Source organism: Ambystoma mexicanum, chromosome 2p (assembly GCF_040938575.1).
Source record: "Ambystoma mexicanum isolate Mex_15411 chromosome 2p, UKY_AmexF1_1, whole genome shotgun sequence".
Taxonomy (NCBI): Eukaryota; Metazoa; Chordata; class Amphibia; order Caudata; family Ambystomatidae; genus Ambystoma; species Ambystoma mexicanum.
In genome coordinates, this window is record NC_090923.1 from 78,738,520 (window position 1) to 78,760,130 (window position 21,611).

A 21,611-nucleotide genomic window follows, 5' to 3' on the forward strand; every position below is an offset into this window, starting at 1 on the left:
TGGGAGCTGCATTTTACATAGGGGCACGACCACACCTATAGTACACCACATACACAATATTGGTCTGACCTTCTCAGACAATAGATGGTGTGCAGGGGACGGGAGATCCCGTTTTTGGGAACACCTTCCTGTTCTTTTGTATTTTTCTAACCTAGATGCCAAGGTTGAGATTTTCTCCCCCACACCTTGAACTACATCAAAACCTTTTTTAATGTATCGATTATAAACCTAATATATGCTCTAAACCTAGCACTACTAGGTGTGTATAGTGTTTTTCCTCTCGGTCTAATTCCAAAGATGACCATGCAGGCACTTCACCAAATGTACTTTTCAAACCCGGGTCCCACCACTTCCTGGATTGTGGTGACTACATATAGTAAAGTTCTTAAGTTTTAAAGGGCATTTCATCTTGCATTCTTTATCACCCAATGTGACACGCAGTCGATCCCTAACCCTCTATTCCCCAAAAGCCATATAAGTAGGATCTTTCCAGGAGCCTTTTGTCTGCACTAACAAATGTGTGATACACCAAAGGGGTAAAACAAGGGTGTGTGGTGGCCCCCACAATCTTCAACTTATATTTAGCGGACCTAGTATGAAAGTTTACTGTTGGGTGGCAACGCGCCTCGATGGCCGGACCTGAGAGTTAACATCATTGGCAATGTGGATGAACTAGTTTTAAAGGTTGAAACGCCGGCAGGACTGCAAAGGTTACTCGATGGTGTACAATATTATCTAGTAACTAACAATCTTAAAATCAATCACCTTAAGTCTTATACGCTGACTTTCACAACCAAAATTAAGACCAACAGGTACAGTTGGATGGTAAATCAATCCCCGATCAAAGAGGTTACCAGTATAACATATATAGGTTTTTCTAACTCTACGAAACAGCATCTAATGATCCAAAAGGGGAAAATGGAAGCTAAAATAGGGACGTCCTTTTTAATAATGAAAGTTCTAAAGAACAAGCTCTGTGCCTATTCTCTGCTCCCTCTAATCGAAGTATACAAATTAAAGGTCACACCCACAGTTTTATAGGGCTGCGAGTTGATTTTGTTTGGAAATCAATGAAGGGTGAAATTTGGAAGACAGTACTGGGGCTGCCAAAGTCTACTCCGATTAGTGTAATCTGTTTAGAACTGGGTTTGACCTCTTGGTGGGCGCAGCACGTCACAAGATCGTTATCACTACTGACCAAATTAGTGGATGGGGAGGAAAACTCACTGAATGCCTGCATTTTTGGGCAAATGAGTAATGGCCAAAATTGTAGCTCTTGTATACATTTTCCAGGAAATGTACTGCCTATAGAAATCTGATCGAACTGAAGGGTTCCGATACTCCCTATATAAGGAAACGCAAAATAAAGAGATGGGATAAAAATAGTGATTACGAGGACATAAATAGACTTCATCTGTACCAAAAGGATCACTATTTACATATGCTGCAGAAGTCCCTAAGATCTTATATACAAAAGGTTCCATTTACAAAGCATCGAGATCTTTACCTGAGATTTTGTTCTGAGCTTTCCCAACGATGGAAGTCCGGAGTCTGAAATTAAATGGCTCTGGGGAAATGCGGGGTTGCGAGTGTGGCTCAGTGCTAAGTGAATCACTTTTCCACCTGCTTCTTGAATGTCCGGGTTTTTCGGGCCTCAGGCTTACTTTTTAGGGAAGATTTCTGCACTCTATTGCGAGTGTCGTCACTGGTAAACTTTGGGTCAGAATTAGGATGACTGCAAAAGAGGATTTGATTGTCGCAATGACTTCCTCGTTGAAGATTATTTTCGAGGAGTTAGGTGAGTTGATGCTCGAGTTGGAAGCTGATCGGAGAGAGTTTTGGGGGGAGTAGTCCTTGTCCCAGGATGTTGGACGCATTCATTTCTGTATGACCTCATGGTGGGGAGGGGGCCATACTGGCCCTCCAGGCAAACTCTACCTGTGTGATTTGCTTTTGCTTCACTTGCGAGTAGGATTTTGATTTATGTATGCTGGAGCTGGCGACCGTTGACTCGAGGCACTGCGTCAGAAGAGCTCTGAACTGTCTTGCTGTATTTTATGTTTGTAATGATTGTTTGTTATTAGTGTGAACGTTTATTTTATAAACTAAAAATACTTTTTCTTTTAACAATGAAACACCTAACCAATGTGTGACAGTCTCAGTTTCTGCCCCATCCGTAGGGATCTGGTACCTTAGCTCCGTAACTACAATTACAATATTGACTGCCCCTACCACGCACTCTCGCAAAGTTCCTCACCACGCACCACTCTTCTGGTAGGATCACCCAGGCTAGACATTGTCCATTTAACCTAATGATTTTGTCAGACCTGCACCTGATTTGGAGATTCCTTCTCCGAATGAGATGTGAGGTGTAGTATGGACAGAAAACCTGCAGTCAATTGTTTTTATGATTTGTTTCAGAGGATATAGAGGTTGTGTCTAATAAGTTTCTTTTTTTCTCCTGCCTTTCAGCGCTGGAGGCACCTCACTACGCCCATCTGGGGTCATCATCACCTGGAGTACCTGACCCCTGAGGCGGAGACCAAACTGCTTCCGCCAGAGACCCTCCTGCCCATCAGCAGCGAGAAAGCAACACTCTTTGAGACTGTCATATAATGAGCGAGCACCTCTGATGGGTTCAAGTGGGGGGGGGGGGTGGTAAGGGATCTCTGAGGCGCTGTTCCCGCAAGCCTTGCTTGAATTTATTTGTGCCAACGTGTGGTTCCGCCTGTGTATGATCGCTTAGAGATGCGCGTGATGCCGGGATCTAGTACTTTGTAGGGAAGGGGAGGGTCTCGCCTCAAATCTAAAATGGCGACTTTATAGTCCAAGCCTACAGCAAAATTGACCTGCATGAGGGACGGGACACACAGGAGTTAATTGGGTACATTTCAGAATGGTTGCTGGCCCTGTTAAGGTGATCCTGATTGAGCTGCGTCCGTCACATGCCACAGTCATGTGACCAATTCATATCCAGCTTTGCCAGCCTTTTAAAAGCAGCAGCCTATATGAACTTCTTGTGGTTTCCCAGTAGACTGGTCCACATCTGTGCCTGGGTCAGCACGGCGGCATGCACAGCTGGACAGACATTATTTGCCTTGAATTCGTTATCAATCTATTGACTATTCTGAGTATGTGCCTGCAGTTCCGATCAAGGACCAGAGGAGTTCACATTTCTTTGTTATGATTTACATTAACCACTTAAAAACATGATATTAATTAGTATTCGACCACACACCCTCACTCGAAAATAACAGTATTATCTGATGCTCTGAAAGTTCAATGAACGAGATGTTTTCTCCGTTTTTGCTTCACCGGTTTAAGGGGAGCAAACATTGGTTGACCACCCGCCAACACAAATTCTGCAGCTGGCCTGAATGGCAACACAGGCCCTGCGTTGTGCACCTTGATGTCCATTGGCCAAGAACAAAGGCACAACATTTATTTCTCTTAAAATAAATGGCGGTGATGTCAGTATTTACCTTTGGTAAAACACATAGACGTGCAAGGGGGCAGTGGTGGTGGGGGGTGGGAGTCAAAAGTGCCTCCTGCTGGATTTCCACAGGCTACTGGCACGCTATATGTGATCAAATAATGTCACGAATTTGGCTGATTCCATTTTATTTTTGGGAATGGGTTTTGTTTATTTTTTGTTTGCAAGATCAAATGTTTGGCCAATTGGGATTTGCGATCCAATGAGCATGTGGCTAGGAATCTTTTGGTGTGTAATTCTGTTAATGGGGTTGGACAGAGCGGATCTATCCTGCTTCGGAGCCGATCGATCCCTCCTGCCTTACGTTGGATTTGCTGGGAAGCTTCTCTTGTTACCATTAAAAGAATAAGACCAAGATTTCGATTGAATGCACCCACTAAAGAACTCCCAGTGTAGCCTGCAGGTTTCAGCTTTCATTCTGAAGATGATGAAATGAATAACCGAGGCAGTAGTAACCTGTGCTATATAACACTATTTGTTTCGATCGTTGACTGTCCAATGGTAGCTAATGTTATTATCATAGCTGAAATGTCGCTGCACTATTCTTTACATATCTTAAGTATACTCCCATATCTGAAATTATCCCCCAAAAGGTGAGATTCAACATTGCTGCTGGCGATGTCAAAGATAAAGGGGACACACATTTTATTCCATGGAATGTTTATGTTGTGTGACGAGGGCGATGGGACGGGCTGCAGTTTGTGGTTTTAAGAAAAGGAAACTCAAAATCTGGGTTAGAACTAGCAAAATGTAATTTTTGTTTGTTGCTGTACTGCCACTGTAGGTTGACCCTAGGGGGACTCCACATTAGGATATAGAGCTGGGTGGGTCCTGTGGTAGATGTCTGCTGGGTGGGTCCAGTGGTAGATGTCTGCTGGCTGGGTCCAGTGGTTGATGTCTGCTGGCTGGGTCCAGTGGTTGATGTCTGCTGGGTGGGTCCTGTGGTTGATGTCTGCTGCCTTGAGACATGCACCATTGGGTAGGCAGTGATGTGGCAGCTGCCGACGCCAGCTTCCTGTGCTGCCGCTTTCTTGCACCAATTGCTCTAAGCGTCCTAGAGCGTTGCCCTTTCGTCATCCCCAGAAGAACAATGGAGAAGAAAGGAGGAGGCAGTAGCAGATGTTTCCCAATGATGTAAAACTGCAGACTCCAATTTCCTCCTCATGCCGCTCCACCTCCACCTTCACCAACCAACCGTTGCTGTGGGGAGAAAGACTGCATGTCATGCCGGCAGGTCTGGTTGCCCGCCACATTTTGGACTCTACAACACAACAGATTCTGAGGTCTCTCCATGTAACCTGAAGACCATTGGGTTGCAGTGTTGGGATCCAGGACGGGCACTGGGCAGTTTTGTCACCCCCACATCACCCTCTTCCTTGGGGTAACAAATCCGCTTGTCCTCACTACCTATTCAACAGACATGACATATGTGTCCATTTCAAGGTCTAAAGTGTTTGTGAGGAAACCCTTACTCCTGTATCATACGAGAGGTGTGTGCGATTTTTCTGCTTCTAAGCACTATCCTAAGATTTGCTGCAGGACAGTTGGATCTTTCAGTAAATTCTGATATCAAAATGTTTCCCCCCAATATAGTACACAAAAGTAAGGGCTCCTTCTCAACACACATTCAGATGCATTCCAGTCAACAACCTATAGGGAAAATGCTGAGATTTCCTCGGGCAATCCGTTGATCTCAAAATCCAGTAGCGCTATGGAAGAATCCACCGGGCTTCGGCAAAACCCGGGCGTGTCATAGGAAGCCCACACTCTGCCACCATCAAAACAAATGTTTGTTTTAATAGATTATACATACAAGCAGTGTAACTATTCGATTCTTACCAGGAGCCATATTTTATGAAGCTGGACATTTTCGAGATGGAATTATGCTTCCACCGCGCCGTGACACGCAAGAGATGATTTTAAGAAATATATATTTTCATATCTTTATAATCCAGGTTGGGTTTGTCGGTACTTCTATTAAGCTGCAGAAGGGGTCTGCCTAGAGACCAGTGTCTCCTGATCATTGGTGGGTCAGGATTGAAGATGTAGGCTCAAGTCAGCTATGGGCAAGGCCCCTTCTGCTTTCACCCCTATTTCAACCAATTTTGTGGAGTGAAAGTGGGTGTGGAGTATGGTTAAATTGAGAGGGATCTAGATGGAGCAGGTGCCTCTGAAAGACCTGGCAGTCCCATGGGATGCAGAAGGCACTGGGCATCATGGAAGGAGACCTCTTGCGGGTTGAGACTGCCATGCCGGCCTGTCCACCGTGGTGATTCAGGGCAGGCTCTGCGGCCGGTGCATCAGATATTTGCCTTCTGGTGGCTCCCTGGAAGGCTCTGGTTCAAGCGGCTTACGAACACCCATTGTACGTTCTTTGACTTCTATCTTCAGGTCCAGGCGGTTGCTGTTCACTTGCACAACCTTCATTTTCACGATTCCATGAGAAATGAGTAGCCGTACTGCACTAGTAGCCGTACTACACAATCTCTCCAGTATGTGGGTATAGTGACCCCATGAGTTCAGGAACACGTGGGAGGACCATCTGCTGGACCATACATATGTGTCCAGTTGATCCAAAGGTCTCTATTTGCTGAGTGTAGAGCTAGCATTTCATTTGACCCATTTGCTGTCCCCTTCTTCCACTGGACACCTTCTCTTAAAATCCTTCCCTAGACCGTATCTCCTGAGACTGTAAATTTCACAACGGAGTTCTTGACCTCACTGTTGGAAGATGTTGGACTGGCCATACCAGTGACTTCTATTAAGTAGCACCTGTTGGCTCACTTGGAGGCCATGTTCAACTTGACAGCTTGAATAGCATGGTTGTGAGTACCTGCCCATGGAACAATGTTGCAGTACATAGAACATTCTAGAAGGACCCGACCCTGATAATCCCCAAAGGGCCCGCGAGAATGACCTCAACATGAGTCTTCTGCACTGTAGGAACTTAATGCAACACTATGGTCAGCAACTGAGTGGCTTTACCTGAGTGCTGGGCTTCTGTATCTTTTTATGAAATTATATTCATGAAACCATCAAAATGAGTGGACAGGTGTTCTTCCATATTAGCCGTTAAGATGTTAGCAGTCCTCCCGCCAGTTCAGAACATGTTGTAATTCAGCAGGAAATCTAAGTTTAAGAACAGCAAAGGCGAATCATACGGTTTTATTTTTTAACACTTGTCTGAAACATTTCAACTCTACTGCTGGTCTAAAAGCACAAGATTCATTTTTTAACATTACCAAATTTGTGAGAAATCGTCCCATTGAAAAACTATTTGACACTTAATTTGTTGATCAATCGTCTGGCAAACTCTATTAATAGAGTTTTTAACTGGTTTGCTGAAAAGAAATTCTGCAGAAAAGAAGCTGGATATTTCATCAGCAAGGGATGCAGACCTCCTAATGCAATCTGCAAAAAATGTCTGTGCACTCCAAGTTCTTTTTCACAGGGAAGTATAAACTAGTTCCAAGCGGTTTTCTTGCTTTCAGCGTTGTAAGGATCTGCAAAGAATGTCGAAAATTCGGTGGTTAGCTTAAAATGTCCAGCAATGGTCCCCTCGACCATTTTTGGACCAATGGTGTGGATTTAACAGACATAGCAGATTTTCGTGAAATTGATTTACCACTAAATGCAACAATATTCATTTTGCAAAATTCTACTAATTTCATGAAATTGGTAGAATATAATGAACAATTTCATAAAATGGATAAATGTGAAACTACCAAAATGTGACATCCCTAATGTGTATGTATTTATTAAATTGCTTATGTTGGAAGAGTCTTCTAAAGCAAATCAATGTTTGCCGTCGAGTTAATTACACTTCTTATATTCAGGGCCAGTTTCCGCTGTCTGCAAGTGAATTATTAAATTCAACTTTCTGGAATTGTAGCTGACTCCATCTGAATATTATGATCCATGCCAATGTAAAAATAGGTTATGCTGAAAAAAAAGCATGTTCACGATTTGGCGCCATTTCCTTAGACTTTAGTAACCTTGAAAAGTTTACTGCCTGCAGCACAATGCTCCCAAATGGCGGTCTAGTTTTTTCACAAATGTTAGAATGATGTAGATTTTAATGCTCCCAATTCGCGTCAACACTTGGCCACATGCCCATATTAAGGTGGCTTCAAATAGTTAAGCTCCCAGGAAGTCCATGCAGCCCGTTTCCAAAAGTTACCTCTTTATACTAGAGACAGTCACTTCCTGTGGTTAGCCCCATCTGGTCTGCCTATTTCCTGTGTTTAAGCATTAAGAACTGATCTGGCGGGCCAGATCCGGTGTTATCGGGCTGGGACCTGAGTTAAAGGCCAGAGCGAAGTGAGGGTGTTCAACGAGGGTCCCCAGGCCAATAACACCCAATCTGGCATGCCGGAGAGGGTCTTAACACTATTAGCAAACCAGTTTGTCAATCCGGTAACCTGAGGTGTTGAGAGCATTGCATTCTGGTCCCATCCCATTCATTGAAGGAAAATGCTTCTGTAAGATGGCCGCCAGGGATCTGGAAGGCAGGGCTTCATACAGAGCCCCTCTTCCATTTCCATGGCGGTGGTGGCAACGGCCCAAGAGTGGAAGTAGCAGCTGGAGGGGTGGGAAGAGAAAAAGGGAAGGGACTGTGGGTGGGGGGTGGGGGGAGATAGCGGGTGGGGGAGTCACCCTTCAGGCAGTTTGACACGCAAGCTTTCATCTGGAGATTCAGTCTGCATTCCTTGCCTCCTGATTTGCTGTCTCCCTCATGCCAGTTACTAATATACCAGGAGAAGCTGAAGCACCACAGTCACAGTGGACTGCTCATTCTATCGCCCCCATCTCCTCCATCATGGTTTCAAACCTCTACCGTGAAAATGGATAAAAACACTTCTGGGCCCAAAAATGATTTTAAGCTGATTTATTTAAAAGTTTTGAGTTCCATTCAAAGATAATCCTCTAATTCCTCCAGTACACCACATGCTTTAGGTCAGGCATAAGGGCCATTTCCAGGAAGTCGCGTTCGGTTCATGCTGTAGAGTGCTCCCTAACCCCAGCAGTGTGGTCTCTGCTCTACAATCTAAAGTGTACACAGTTGAACAAACTCAATTCCCCTCCTACCTTCATCACCACTTAGGCACAAGCAGACTGGCAGTTGTGAAATTGTGGCGGTTTCCCAGAAGGCAGCTTCTTCCAAAACACCCAGTTGTGTCGAGGCATTTGGACTCCCTTTCTAGCCAGCTTTGGTCATCCTTTTGGTGAAACTGAACTTTTCTGTAACCAGCAATTTCAATAAAGGCGGGCTCTCTTCTGTCAATACGGAAAGGTATAACAAATAGCCGGAAGTGTTGGTTTGGCGCAGAAACCTGGATGCATGCATGTGCTTGCCGCAATGCTGTTTGCTGCACCGAGTGTGCCGCGTTGTGGCAACGTCATATCAAAATGTTTTTGTATTTGTCTGCTAATCATGTCCATGCAACATTGGTTATTTTCTCTCTTTCTGCATCAGCAGCGCGCAAAGAGCAATCCGTCCATTGAGCCGTGGAACCCAACTTCTGTAACAAATATGTGCCCACAGTGTTGTGTTGTGTTTTTATTGTTGACGTGTGCCAAACATTTCACTGCTTCCCCTTTGTGGGGCTGCTTTCACATAGCTATCGCACCTATATCAGCTCTTTTCCCTTTTCTGTTGCCCAACCCCTTTTCCGCTCCAATGCAGTATTCACCTCGAAAAGTAATTATGACAAAGATGTTCTGTATGCACTCTTTCTTTTTTCATCAACTCGCTGTAAACCGAGTGTGTATACGACAATAAAAGTATTATAGTAAAGATGATTGTTGTTACTTCTTATTTGTATAGTGCCTATTGCCATTTTTACAACTTTGAAGCGCTGTGGCGTGAGTGGCCCTTGGGTAGACCATAGTCTGAACAAACATGAAAATATAAGAGCATTACATTGCATGCAAATTCTTTTTGATTCAAGGGACTGTTGAATTATAGAGATGATTAGTGTAATCACTAAGAATGTGCCGGCAACTGTCTCCTGCTTCTCACCAAGTAAGAGCAGTGCTATTCTGCTGATAGCTTTTATGCAGTGAAATTGACTTTTAAGCTTTTCTAAAGCAGTGTAATGTTTTTGTCACTCCCTTTCCCAACTATTTCCCTTACATTTTCTGTGCGATTAAACTTGCTTTCAGCTTGATATTTCTATGTACTTTAAAGGGAAAGTGCACTCAAAAACTTTAATGTTTTTCCGATCGTTGGGGCGTGTGTTTTTCAGCATACTGTGATCAATCGTAAAAAAAACTTTCCTATGCATCTTACTTTAGTTTTCCTCACTTTTACACATGCGAAAAGAACAGATTGTGCACGGCCATCTTGTGCTAATCTTATGCATTGCTGCATCGCCCCAAGTTCTAGTGCCCTTGCAGCAGTAAATTTTATCACCCGCCCCTGAAGCTGACATCACTATTCCAAACAATAATCTCCACCTATTTTCATGATGTTAGTGGGTAGCGTAGCCAAACGAGCCCAGTGATCACCCACGTCATAACGTCAGTTAAAGCAGAACCCAGAAGATCAACACACACATCCTCTCACAGCGCTTTCCCAAATCGGATTTGCAATCAATCAGTTTAAAGAAAACATCAGTACTCTGCAATTTCGCAAGTGCTTTTATTTAACAAAGAACGCTCCAAAAAACATATCATGATCCACTGATTGCGATGAACGACCAATAGTTGTATGTCATTAGGCTTGAGTGGAAAAACTTTATAATAACGCACATGGTGTTCCTTTCAGGAGAAGATGTGGATTCGACGCATCAGCTTTTTGCTACACCGTAAACAATGACAGGTTGCTCCTTGTCGCTAGTACCGCCAAAGGGCACATCGGACCTGGTCTATCGTCTGACATGATGGTGATGCTAAACGATGCAGTTAGGCGTATCTGCCCTTGTTGATTGAAAAAGCCATCCCACGGTAGCTGGAAACTATGGCATTCGCAGAACGGTAGAATATATCTGTGTAGCTAAAAGAATACAAATATATTTTAGTATCCGTTCTTTTTTCAAATGTATCCATTCATCCTGTAATTCTGCACCGGATGAAACCAAATAACGAACACAAACCACACACCATGAACACACACAGACAACATGGGGGACTATTTTAGACTATGATGTACATGAAAGGTTAGTGCCATGAAGTCGGTATGGCTCCCAAAGGTGTGGAGAAACTGACGCAGAAATGGAACAACTGACAGATGGCATTGTAACGGAACTGGGAATATTATCTATCAAAGTGAACCTAGTACTCTTGGAAAATGTTCCACCCCCGGCACATCCAATAATGCAATATAGATAGCACACCATGTTACTCCATGGGACTAAGTGGTTTAGTTATCACAAGACTGCATACAGGTTTTGGTTGCGGGTCGTCGATGAATAATCGTCACAATATGTTCCAACTAACAACCCATAACCATGTCAGTAACTAATACCAGACAAAAAACAAACCTTTACTCATTCCTACTTAAAGTAAACACAAATAACAATTATTAGTAGACCTATAAAGAAACCACGAGCTACGCACTTGGTGTTATAAATATGGCACGGTATAAATGTAATCAACGCAATCATGTATTCTGTCTACTATGTACGTCAAATGGCATTTTCGCATGTTGCTGAATTCTTCCATATGCAGACAGAAAAATGTCCTGTTTTAATCGCAAAAATATTATGAATAGTTCAACTTACATTATGTTCGATAGTTCCATTCTCTAGGCGTAACAGTGTCCGCTCTGAAAAATGGTTTACATGAACTGAAAGTAAATGTTCCAATGTCAACTTTCAATACAGTAAATGTTATCCTTTTTGCGGGTATTCCACAGTTTGTCCTGCTAGCCTGGCGATTGCTCCCTTTCATCCAAGGTCACATAACAATTGAAGCTTGTTTTCAGCGTGTATATGGCATTTATAATGCGCCTATACACCCGTTTTTCAAAGCACGATGAGAAAAGGGTGGGGAAACAGAGGGAAGACGGAGACAACGATCTCACTAGGCCAGGCGACATTGAGAGCGCGGAAGTGCAGGGGAGAGGGGAAAGGGAAAGTGTGGGTAGGGGGATGGGGCAGTGCAATACATAGGATCAACAATAAAAAAATAAATAGAATAAATAAAAACAGTAGGTAAAAGTGCGGCCAGCTAGTAGGAAGTGCAGACCTCAAGTGTCAAGAGCTGGTGGGGACTGCAGGAAACGGAAACAGCATGGTAGGTTTTGTTTTTTGAAGGAATGCCACAATAATACGTACCGGACAAGACGCGTCAGTGTGAACTGATTAATTTCTTCTATCCCCACAAGCATCCCACAAAGTGACCTTCGCTCCATGGAGCGGTGAGCACAGCTGACCCACGTGGCATTTGAAAAAAGCATGAAAAATAAACAAATTGTTGATTGGCATCCACCAATGCTGCGCGATCATGAATTATGTCGTACCCATCACTAGTGCGGGTTATGAATCTATATGCGATTCATTCACGACGCTGTGGCCTTTCCATAGGCAAAATCATTAATTCTGGAGTCTCAGCATTCTCGAAGAGCAGACCCCGTTGATTATTTTTTAATTTTGAAATAAAGTTAACCTTGTTAAACCCTGCAAGCTATCGCTTGACTTCTTTCCCCGAGAGGTTTGTATTCATTATGCTGTGAGCGTAACAGGGGGACAGCCGTTCACACTATCTATCCCACCTGAGGCAGCCCTCTCTATGTTCAAGCGAGACAGGTTACATTGCTTGCCCATACCAAGTTAGTTGCATTCATGATCCGCCTAGGCTTTGTGTCAATCAGCTGTGTGTGTACATAGGGTAAGCGTGGATGAGCGTTAGACAATTCTCAGTCGTTCCCTGAATTTCAAATTCGGACCTGACAAGTCTGTAGCCTTGTGCTCAAACTTTGCAGTAGTGCGCGAATGTGCGCAATTGAGACGGTCAAGCGAAAAAGCACTTCTTCTTGGGAAGGCCGCCGCAAGTCAGGAAGGGGCCTGAGGTGAATAAGAATGGGTTCCCACTATTCCAGTAGGGTGTGCATTTGGCTGCAGATCAGTTTGTGAAATCTGGAAACGGCTGGTGAGCACAGGCCAACCCAGCCAACATTGAATTCCTTCGGTAGACACTATCCGTTGTACCATGAATCTCAGCAAGAAATCTCATAGCTTATAATAGGCACAGTATAAAACTATGAATTGAATCCTGGATAACTGTCATTCTAGGAGAGTTGGACCTTGGGGTTTAATATTCAATGACAGTTGCTTTTTGGTTCAGAGTAGGGAAAGCCATTACTTCAAATTAGTTTTGGGCAACAGTTACACATAAGGTAAGTAAAACCGATACTACAAGGCACTGAAAGCCTGGTGTAACCTAAGATTCCTTTTGTGTCCAAAACAGACCATGATAACATAAGATGATATGGAATTTATAAGGCACATATGCATAAGTTCTTCAAGGCACGATGAGGCAAGGGACAGGGCACAGAGGGAAGACAGAGACACAGATCTTACTAGGCCAGGTGACACTGATTGTGAAAGTGCAAAGGGAGGGGGGAGGGTAAAAGTGCAGGCGGAAAGAGGGAGGGGGCAGTGCTTAGGATAAACAGTCGAAATAAATAAAGACAATAAATAAAAAGTGCAGCCAGCTGGTGGAAAGTACAAGGGTAAGCGCAGACATCAGGTGTCAATTGCTGGTAGGGGGCTGTAGGCATACAGAAACACTCCAAGTGCAAGTGTTGCCAGGGGGGCAGTGCAGGTGTGCAAATGGCATTGAGGAGACCTGGACCCGGGATCAGAGGGTAGCCAGCTAACCAGCACAGTTTCAGTTTCAGCCAGGAGATCAGCAGGAGAGAGGAGGAGAGAAAGCAGATGGAGATAGATGAGAGGAAGGACTTAAGTTGCACCGGAGTGGGGTGATCAGAGGGGAAAGTAGTCAGCCAAGCCAGGGCCTGATCAGTGATACCCCCATTATCACAGAGGTGGTTGAGCAGGATGGCCAAAAGCAGAGTAGAGATCAAGTAAAATGAGGGCACAAGGGGTGTTAGAATCAAGGTTTGAGACCATGTCTTCAGGGATGTTCAGCAGCACAGTTTTTCGTGAGTCCAGAGGAAGTACAGGAAACCTCCAGTTGGCTGTTAGTCTCAAAGAAGGAGACATTAACAAGGAGACTTGTTAATTAAGAGGCATTAAGTAAACATTAATGATGACCTTAGAGGAGTGGAAAGAGGCCAAGAGGGCCTCCCACTGGGTGCCACCATTAATGGGAGAAGAAGAGAAAGGAGAGAGCACAGATACCATATGTAGAGTCCATTGGTTTGGCGAGAGAACAACAAAGAGGATGTCGGTGAGGGATTGCCTGGCACAAGCAATGGTATAGGTATCAGTGAGAATGAGGACTGGGTTGGAGACCAGGATGTCCTTTTGAAACTTCTTCCTACCAGATTTAGTGAGGAGAGCAGAGTAGTCGATAGAGAAGCAGTTAGAAAAAATAGGAGAAACAGAGGGCACCATAGAGTTGGTAGGGAGAGGAAAGAAGAGGAATGGTTTTAGAGGGGGCTGGGAAAAACACAAGTGAAGGACACAGGGAGGGGCGCATGCAAAGCAAAAAACAGAGTCTCACACTGTATGGCAAACTAGCAACAACAGGCACTTATTGCCAAAAAAGTGACAGAGGATACATTGGAAAATTACATTTTGGATGCTATGGTGAGCTATGGAGAACCCATAAAAAACACACACATCAAAAGACTGAAAAAGTCTGTGAGTGTGTAAAAAGGTGCCCACTCGCCGAGTTGTTTGAAAAAATAAAACACAGCTAAAGCAAAACATTCTGGAAGTTATGGGGTTGAGACAGGTCAGGCGATTGATAATTGCTATGAACATCTTACCCACCATTGGCCTCCAATGCCAGTGCCACGCACTGCATATGTGGATATGGTTTGGGTCTAGAAGAGGGTTTGACAGACACCAAGCCTCAGTGTATCATTGACTGATGGCAAATATCCATTTGGCCATCAGTATTTCAGCAACCCAAATGGGCAGTGCAGCACCGATGTGCTAGGGCAATTCTATTTTCAAATATATCACCAATAGCTACCGCAGACATTTGTCTTATCGATCGAGGACCAGCAATATCAATGAAGGGGAGGTAAAAGATATACATTAATGAATCATACACCAAATTTAATCTGCATAATTAAATTCTTTTAAATACATTTTATAGCATTGAAATTGAGTGTAATAGCTTTCGATTGTTGATGTACAAACATTGGGGAACATATCGAAAATGTTATTGTGAGCAGATTATGAAGACCGCTACTAATAATTTATATTGCTAAGTCAACTGTTCTACAAGTTCCGGTTTAGGTGGACAGGGCATGTTTGCAATGTTTTGTTGCATTGTATGTGTCCTAGGAACAAAATCAGGATCTATTCGATGAGTATGCATGGCCAGCACATTCAATGGCAAATCTTTCAAAAATTCGAATTCCCTTTCCTGGTTTATTGGCTTTGCCATACATTGTTTGCCTCATTTTGTACAGGCCTTGAGGTAATGAAGCATCCTCCCAATGTTCTTGTTGTGTGCAAGTACAGCCACTCTTGTTCTGGCCTTCATACCGTTTATGCCAAAATGCAACCTTTTGGGCCTGTACATTAGGCACATATTGTAAAAAACCTCCAAATCTCTGGAAAGTGTTTTATCGTACACGGTCTTCTCAAGAGCTTTGTGTGCAGGTGAACATGGCACCAACCACTTCTTGTATTCCTGCTTCTTCAATAAAGGTCCATGTGCACATTCATGAACATTTTGGTTTTCTGTCTATAAGTGTACATTCGAATAATGGTGCATCAATGCACGCCGTTTTTCAAGTAGCATTCCTACAGACCCATTGCAAGTTTTAGAGCTCCACCAAAGATGGTTGCTGATAGACACCACTTTAAAATATTTTCAGAACCCTTTTTTTCTACTGGCAGCTGTAATTTCTTTTATTGACTGATTTGGCAACATGCCATACCGCAACTTGATGATGAATATGTGGCAACTGCTCTCACATGGCCTTGGCTATCGAAACATGCCATGCCTGTCAGTGGCTATCAGGTCTATTTGCATTCCCCTAGATTGAAGATGTTTGACAGATTTTTATCAAACCATGTTTCTCCATGGCCACAGAAGATATAGATTCAGACACCTGCATGATCTCCGAGGTCACAATTCTTTTACTTTGCATGGCTTGAAAGTGCTATGTGCAGTACTTTGCTGAAAATCCTGGGCTATCACACCGTCCATCGCCAGCTAGCCAGAAACAGATGTCAGAGAATGTGCTTTCAATTGACATCTGTTTAATTTTCCAGGCTTGACTAATAACAGGAAATAAGAATTCCCTTTGATATTTGTAGTACTGGATTTTAGCAAGGAACTCAAACTTGTTTGTTTGATACCCTTGTTTTCTTGATTCTCTTTGAAACCATGGGATTGTCTTCTGGTCCATGTGCCTCCCCTTCTATTTCGACAGCTTGTGTACATTCCTTGAAGCGAATAATAAAAAGTCTATCATACTGGAAATTAAAATCTTTCTTCGCACTGAGTACTTACACACATAGCCGCAAACGGTCTATGTTATTTAGTCATAATATACATTTCAGATATCACCTGATAACCTTTGAGATGACACATGTACTTGATGGAGAACATACTGACTGTAATGTTGCCCTCAAACTTTTTTCTAATTTCTAATGTATTCTGCATTAGGGAGGAAACGTAACGTTAGAACCGAAATCAGAAAAGTTTGAAACAGTGCAAGGTCACATGCATTTCACGCTCTAATAATATCCTTTGTAGGATTTACTTTCATTCTTGCAAGGGAAATTTAAGTACGCTTACCTCATACTCTGTACCGGGTGCAATGGAGGAAGTGATTGTAGTCAAAGTTTCAGCATCCCCCCGTAACACAGTACTTGTTTTAGTATGGATGAAAACAGCAAAATTGAACTAAGACGATCAGATGCAGACAATGGTACATATAGAGAGAAACCTATACATGCCACTCAGTGTTACTAAATGATAGCACACACACAAACATTTTCATTTTATTTGAAATTGCAAGCAGAACACATACATGTAAAGGACAAGTACAATAAAATTATTTGATAGGCGAGTGAACTTGGTGTTGACTCCAGAAAAGAAATTGATGCAGAATCTTGCTCTTTCATTTTCAGTGCATTGTCACAAAGTGGTACAAGTGAAAATTAAAGTTGTATTCAATGTGAGGGCAGATCCAACACTCTATAATATCACTTTGTGCATGTTGGTAGGACTCACCATTGGGACACTGGATGTGTCGGTGGTTTCATCACTTGTGAGGGTCTCTCAGTGTGTGCTCTGAAAAAAAGGGACATGTCAAGCAACTGATTACGAAAACATTATGTGACTTTTAAAGGGCACTATGGCATTGTTTTATAATGGTTATAATTGCTTGATTTATTAGAGGCTCAAGAAAGCGGGGACTGATGTTGTATAGTGGAATCTAGTATAGTAAAAATTAAATGCAATCTGGTAACTATGGAACCCCCCAATCCATTCATAAAGTTACCATTTCAGTAACCTACCTGAATTAGATTGAGAGATCATACTTATTTTTGCCGACCATAATCCTACATAACAACAAACATAGCTAATTCATCATGCAGGACTCACCGGAGGCAGCATGTGCATACATTCAGTTGGAATTGCATTTGGAAGCAATTTATGAAGAATTCAGAGTCAATGCTTTTTTGTGTACTTTGATTGTTCGTACATATCGTTGGTAAAGTGCAGGCTGCAGATGTGGAATCGATTGGCCCTCACATCCTTCAAGACATCCTGGGCTCTACTTTGAATCTCGTCCACCGGAAAACCACAATATTTAACCAATTTTCTTATTAAATCAATATCCTGCGGGAATGTATGCAGGACCTTGCCTGGACTTTTTGCATGGCTCATAGAAGGGCAACCGAAAACCATACAAGCAGGCATTCTTAAAGTCTGTAAGATCTGTATAGAAATATATAAATAATAAAAAAATAATACTGTATGCATGTGATTGATGAAATTATATCACAGCTTTCTATGCAATATTTGTTTTAGTCCAAGAAGGAAATCCTGTGTAACTTTGTCGAAGGAGCACAGCGATAACTGTCTGACAGAAATGATTGGTATACCGCAAATCGTAACATGTCACTCGTCCGTTGAATGTACTTTCATGCATCAAAAGGGAACATGCTTACAAACCTGGACAATGAAAGATTCCATTCTATTACAACTGACATTGATGCAATGTGCTATTTTTCAAGATCAAAATACTTGAAACATTAGACTGGTGAAGTCATTGAGCTAAATGAACATTACAATGCTGGGTACATTAGGTGGAAATAGAAAACATTATTGAGATCAGCAATCAATAAATATAGAGAAGTAAATAGGTGACTTACCCTTACTTGGACGAACAAACAAGCCGAAGCAGTGGAGCAAGCATCCAGGGAATGAGTTGACAGATAAACAGATACCTTGCAGAGTTCCGAGATGGTCTCCTGTAAAATGTCAAGGTGTTTAAAAAAGGATTTGAAAAGTGGGTGTGTAAGTGAATGCGTGATGTGTTTGTTGCAGGGTCTTGCAGAGGGAAGCCCGAAGACAATGGGTCTGGGGAGGCCATGAGAACAATGGTCACCATGCAGAAGAAACTTTTTGACATTGTGTTTGGCACTTTGGCCGTTCAGACCCACCCAGCCCGCTTTCAAGCACATGGCAACAGGTGCGAAATGCCATTGATACTTGTGGGGGGATGGATGGGCATGAGGCGAGCGAAAAAAGGCCGGTACACCACTGAAGGGAGGCACACTTATGTGGAAGCAGGGACGGGGTCTTGAAGAGGGGAGCCTGGAGACACTGGGTCTGGGGATGCCATGAGAACAATGGTCACAATACAGAAGAACCCTTTTGAAGTGTACATGGTGTTAGGCACCTTGGCCGTGCACACCCACCCAGTACTGGAGTGGGGTATAATGGAGGGGGGATGATTTGTTGCAGACGAGGTGAACGTAAAAGGGCACCAACCATTCTTTTATGTCCTTTATAAACGAGTGACCGTGTTCTTGTTTCACTGAATAATTGAAACTATTTGTATATGCTCATTTGTATTTTATTTAATTTGGTGATGTTGATTGCACACACAAACTACAAATTGTATATTTGAGGTTGCAGCACAGTGTGTCAAAATCCCCTGTACTGTCCGCTGTCAGTGGGTATTTTGGTGCGAATGGCTCCAACTACACAGGCTGGTATTATTTGTCAAACGCGGAATCCAAGCCTCCCATAAAGCCACCATGTAAACGAACTGTAGTCCACCAGCCTGTACCACCTGTGGAAGAGAAACATACATACTGTAATTGAATTAACCATATAAGTGTAACACCCTTACTTGAAAATGCATCCTGAATTCTATGGCATAGTTGCCCTTACAAAAGTTACTTCATGGATTAATGAACTTGGGCTTTGAAGTCTAGACGCATTACAAAAGTGAACAGCTGTTCAATCCATAATGGTTTGGGCCACAGAGAAATATTGTTTCTTAGTTGAAAGTGAAAGACACGTAAGCGATGAACACTCCGATTTGCAAAAAGCAAGAGAAATATATTTAATTTGCAGGCTAAATTCATTCGTCAGTGATCGATCAAAGTTACGACAATGTAGGAGAAAAACATGAAATGTTAGTCGTCTCAGTGGCCTAAGTGACATCACATTTAGAGTACACTTACTCGTTACTTGGATTGCGAGGGTGAACTGTTCCACGAAGTTCGTGCATACGCACCATCATAATCCTCAACACGGACCTTGTGAGGCAGGCTGCCCTGAAGTCATGCAGCTCAGTAACGCATAGCGGTGGTGTCTTCTTCCAATATGTAGGCCAAGCATCCAGAGTTTTCTTTGCAGCAGTAGTTCTCCACCTCGGTTGGCATGACCTTGCAGTGATTGCAGGTACACCAGGTGGAAACGTCTTCCATGCGACTAGGCTCAGGCTCCGGTGATTCATCTTCCCAACTATCATTCGATTGCCCATCGTTTCCGCATATTTCTCTCTCAATTACTTCCTCCTCAGAATACTCTGGCTCGTACTGGTAGGGCTGTGTTGTTGCCATTACACGACACATTTTTTAATAAAATGCAAGTAACGATTGAAATGAATAGTAATGCTAGTGTAAGTATCTGTTTGCATGGGCTTTGTGCTATGAAGATAGCTGAACAGAGCACAAACGGGTCACAGGCAATCCAAACAAAAAGACAGTGAAACGGTTGAAAAAGCAAATCTGATGTTGTCTGATGAGAAGGGATCTGTTTATACTTATTGAGGAAAGAGGCGTCCAGCCATTTCCATGGAGACACGTCAATGGCTTGCGCACAGAAAACCTTGACAAGAGACGTGCCTTGGCTTTGTGAAAAGGGGCGTAAGCGTCTAGGTATGTCATTATCAGGAGCGGGTGATATGATTTACTGCTGCAAGGGCACTTGAACATAGAGCAATGCAGCAACAGATAAGATTAGCACAAGATGGCCACGCCCAACCCATTCTTTTTGCATGTGTAAAAGTGAGGAAAACTAAGGTAAGATGCATAGGAACGTTTTTTACGATGGATCACAGTATGCTGTAAAACGTATGCCTGAACGATTGGGGCAATAACATTTTTGACCGCACTTTCCCTTTAACTGCGTTCCGACTGCTGCCATAGTATCTCTTCCCTGGACATTAACAGGCAACGCTCTGCATGCCCCTGTTACGTGATCTTTTCACTCAGCATTTATGTGCTGGCAATTAGGTCCGCGCAGCCAGTCTGTCCCTGTCCCAGCTGGGGTCTAACCCCTACCTCCTTGGGGAGGATCTCTGGAGTAATTGAATACCCTAGGGACTTCCTACTTCAACTTGCCCCAACTACCACTAAATGGCCCCCATACTGGCAGCCTCACTTGCCCACAACTGTTCCATCACCTTTACAAAATAATATGCCTTGCTTCGGCCTGCTCATAACATCTCACTCTTTGGTGCAACACAAATTCGTTGTCTCTAATTTACTGTGCACTCTTAACCCTGATTTCTGCTATGTTATAGAGACATGATTATCAGAGACGACGATTCATGATTTGTACCATAGTGTCCCAGTGGCTTATTCTATCCTGCATGCCGACCGGAGCGACACTCGGCCGGGATGCAGGATTGCGCTCATCTTTAAGAAGCATTTAAAGTGTACAGTTATTCCAGTCCCTTGTAGTGCTAAAATTGAACTGTTAGTACGGCTATCCCTTACCCCTACCTTCAATGTTAATTTTTTAGTGGCTTACTACCCCTCATCTTACGACAATTCTTTTTTGACAGTCTTTGCCGAATGTATTGCCATGCTTCAGTTGAAGTACCACCATTTCATCATTTTGGGGATTTCAAACTTTGGGTTGAGGATCACGCAGATCTGCATAGTGCCAATTTCTTGGCTACTATGGCTGTTCTAAATCCCGCACAGCGGTTCATGGTGCTACTCACTGCCATGGACACACTGTAGATTTAATATCTCTGAGGCTAGCCATATGACTGCTGATTCTGCCTTTCTGTTTCAGTGGTCTGATCACTTTGTTATCCCTTTCACATATTATGCTCCTACACCGTCCTTAGGTAGCAAATTTACCTGGGTACTTTCCAGTGCCTGAAGCTCTATGGACCCTGCCACCCTACTTAATGTTATCCACAAACATTACAATGCTTCCTATCCTCTCTAAGAAGAGAGCCTACATCCAAGCCCACAGCTTGGCCGCCTCTAACAATACGGCCAAACTCTTCAAAATCTGCAAGGAGCTTTGCCAGCCCTGTTGCAGTCTCTACCTCTGCTTTCCCCTCCCTGGACCTTTGCACAGCTTTGGCATGGCATTTCACCTTTAAAACTCTCTTCTACCACCTCTCCCTCTCTGGCCATTTCTCCTCTTCCTTTCTCCTCGTTCCCCCTGTTTTCTCCCAATGATATTTCTAGACAAGTCTTATCTACAAAAGTCTTCTCAAAGCAGGTGCTTCCCTGCTCCTCCAGAATCAATA

At 43.2% G+C, this 21,611-nt stretch overlaps 1 protein-coding gene across 1 annotated transcript in view; it reads left to right on the plus strand.

Annotated features, from left to right (window-relative positions):
- The window catches only part of LOC138566228 (sodium- and chloride-dependent creatine transporter 1-like), a 358,699-nt gene extending 349,407 nt beyond the window's left edge, over window positions 1–9,292 (plus strand). Inside the window, exon 14 of the mRNA XM_069643292.1 lies at window positions 2,473–9,292. Coding sequence (XP_069499393.1) covers window positions 2,473–2,616 — 144 coding nt within the window. The 3' untranslated portion in view covers window positions 2,617–9,292. The remainder of the gene's footprint in view (window positions 1–2,472) is intronic.
- Window positions 9,293–21,611: the final 12,319 nt, after the last annotated feature.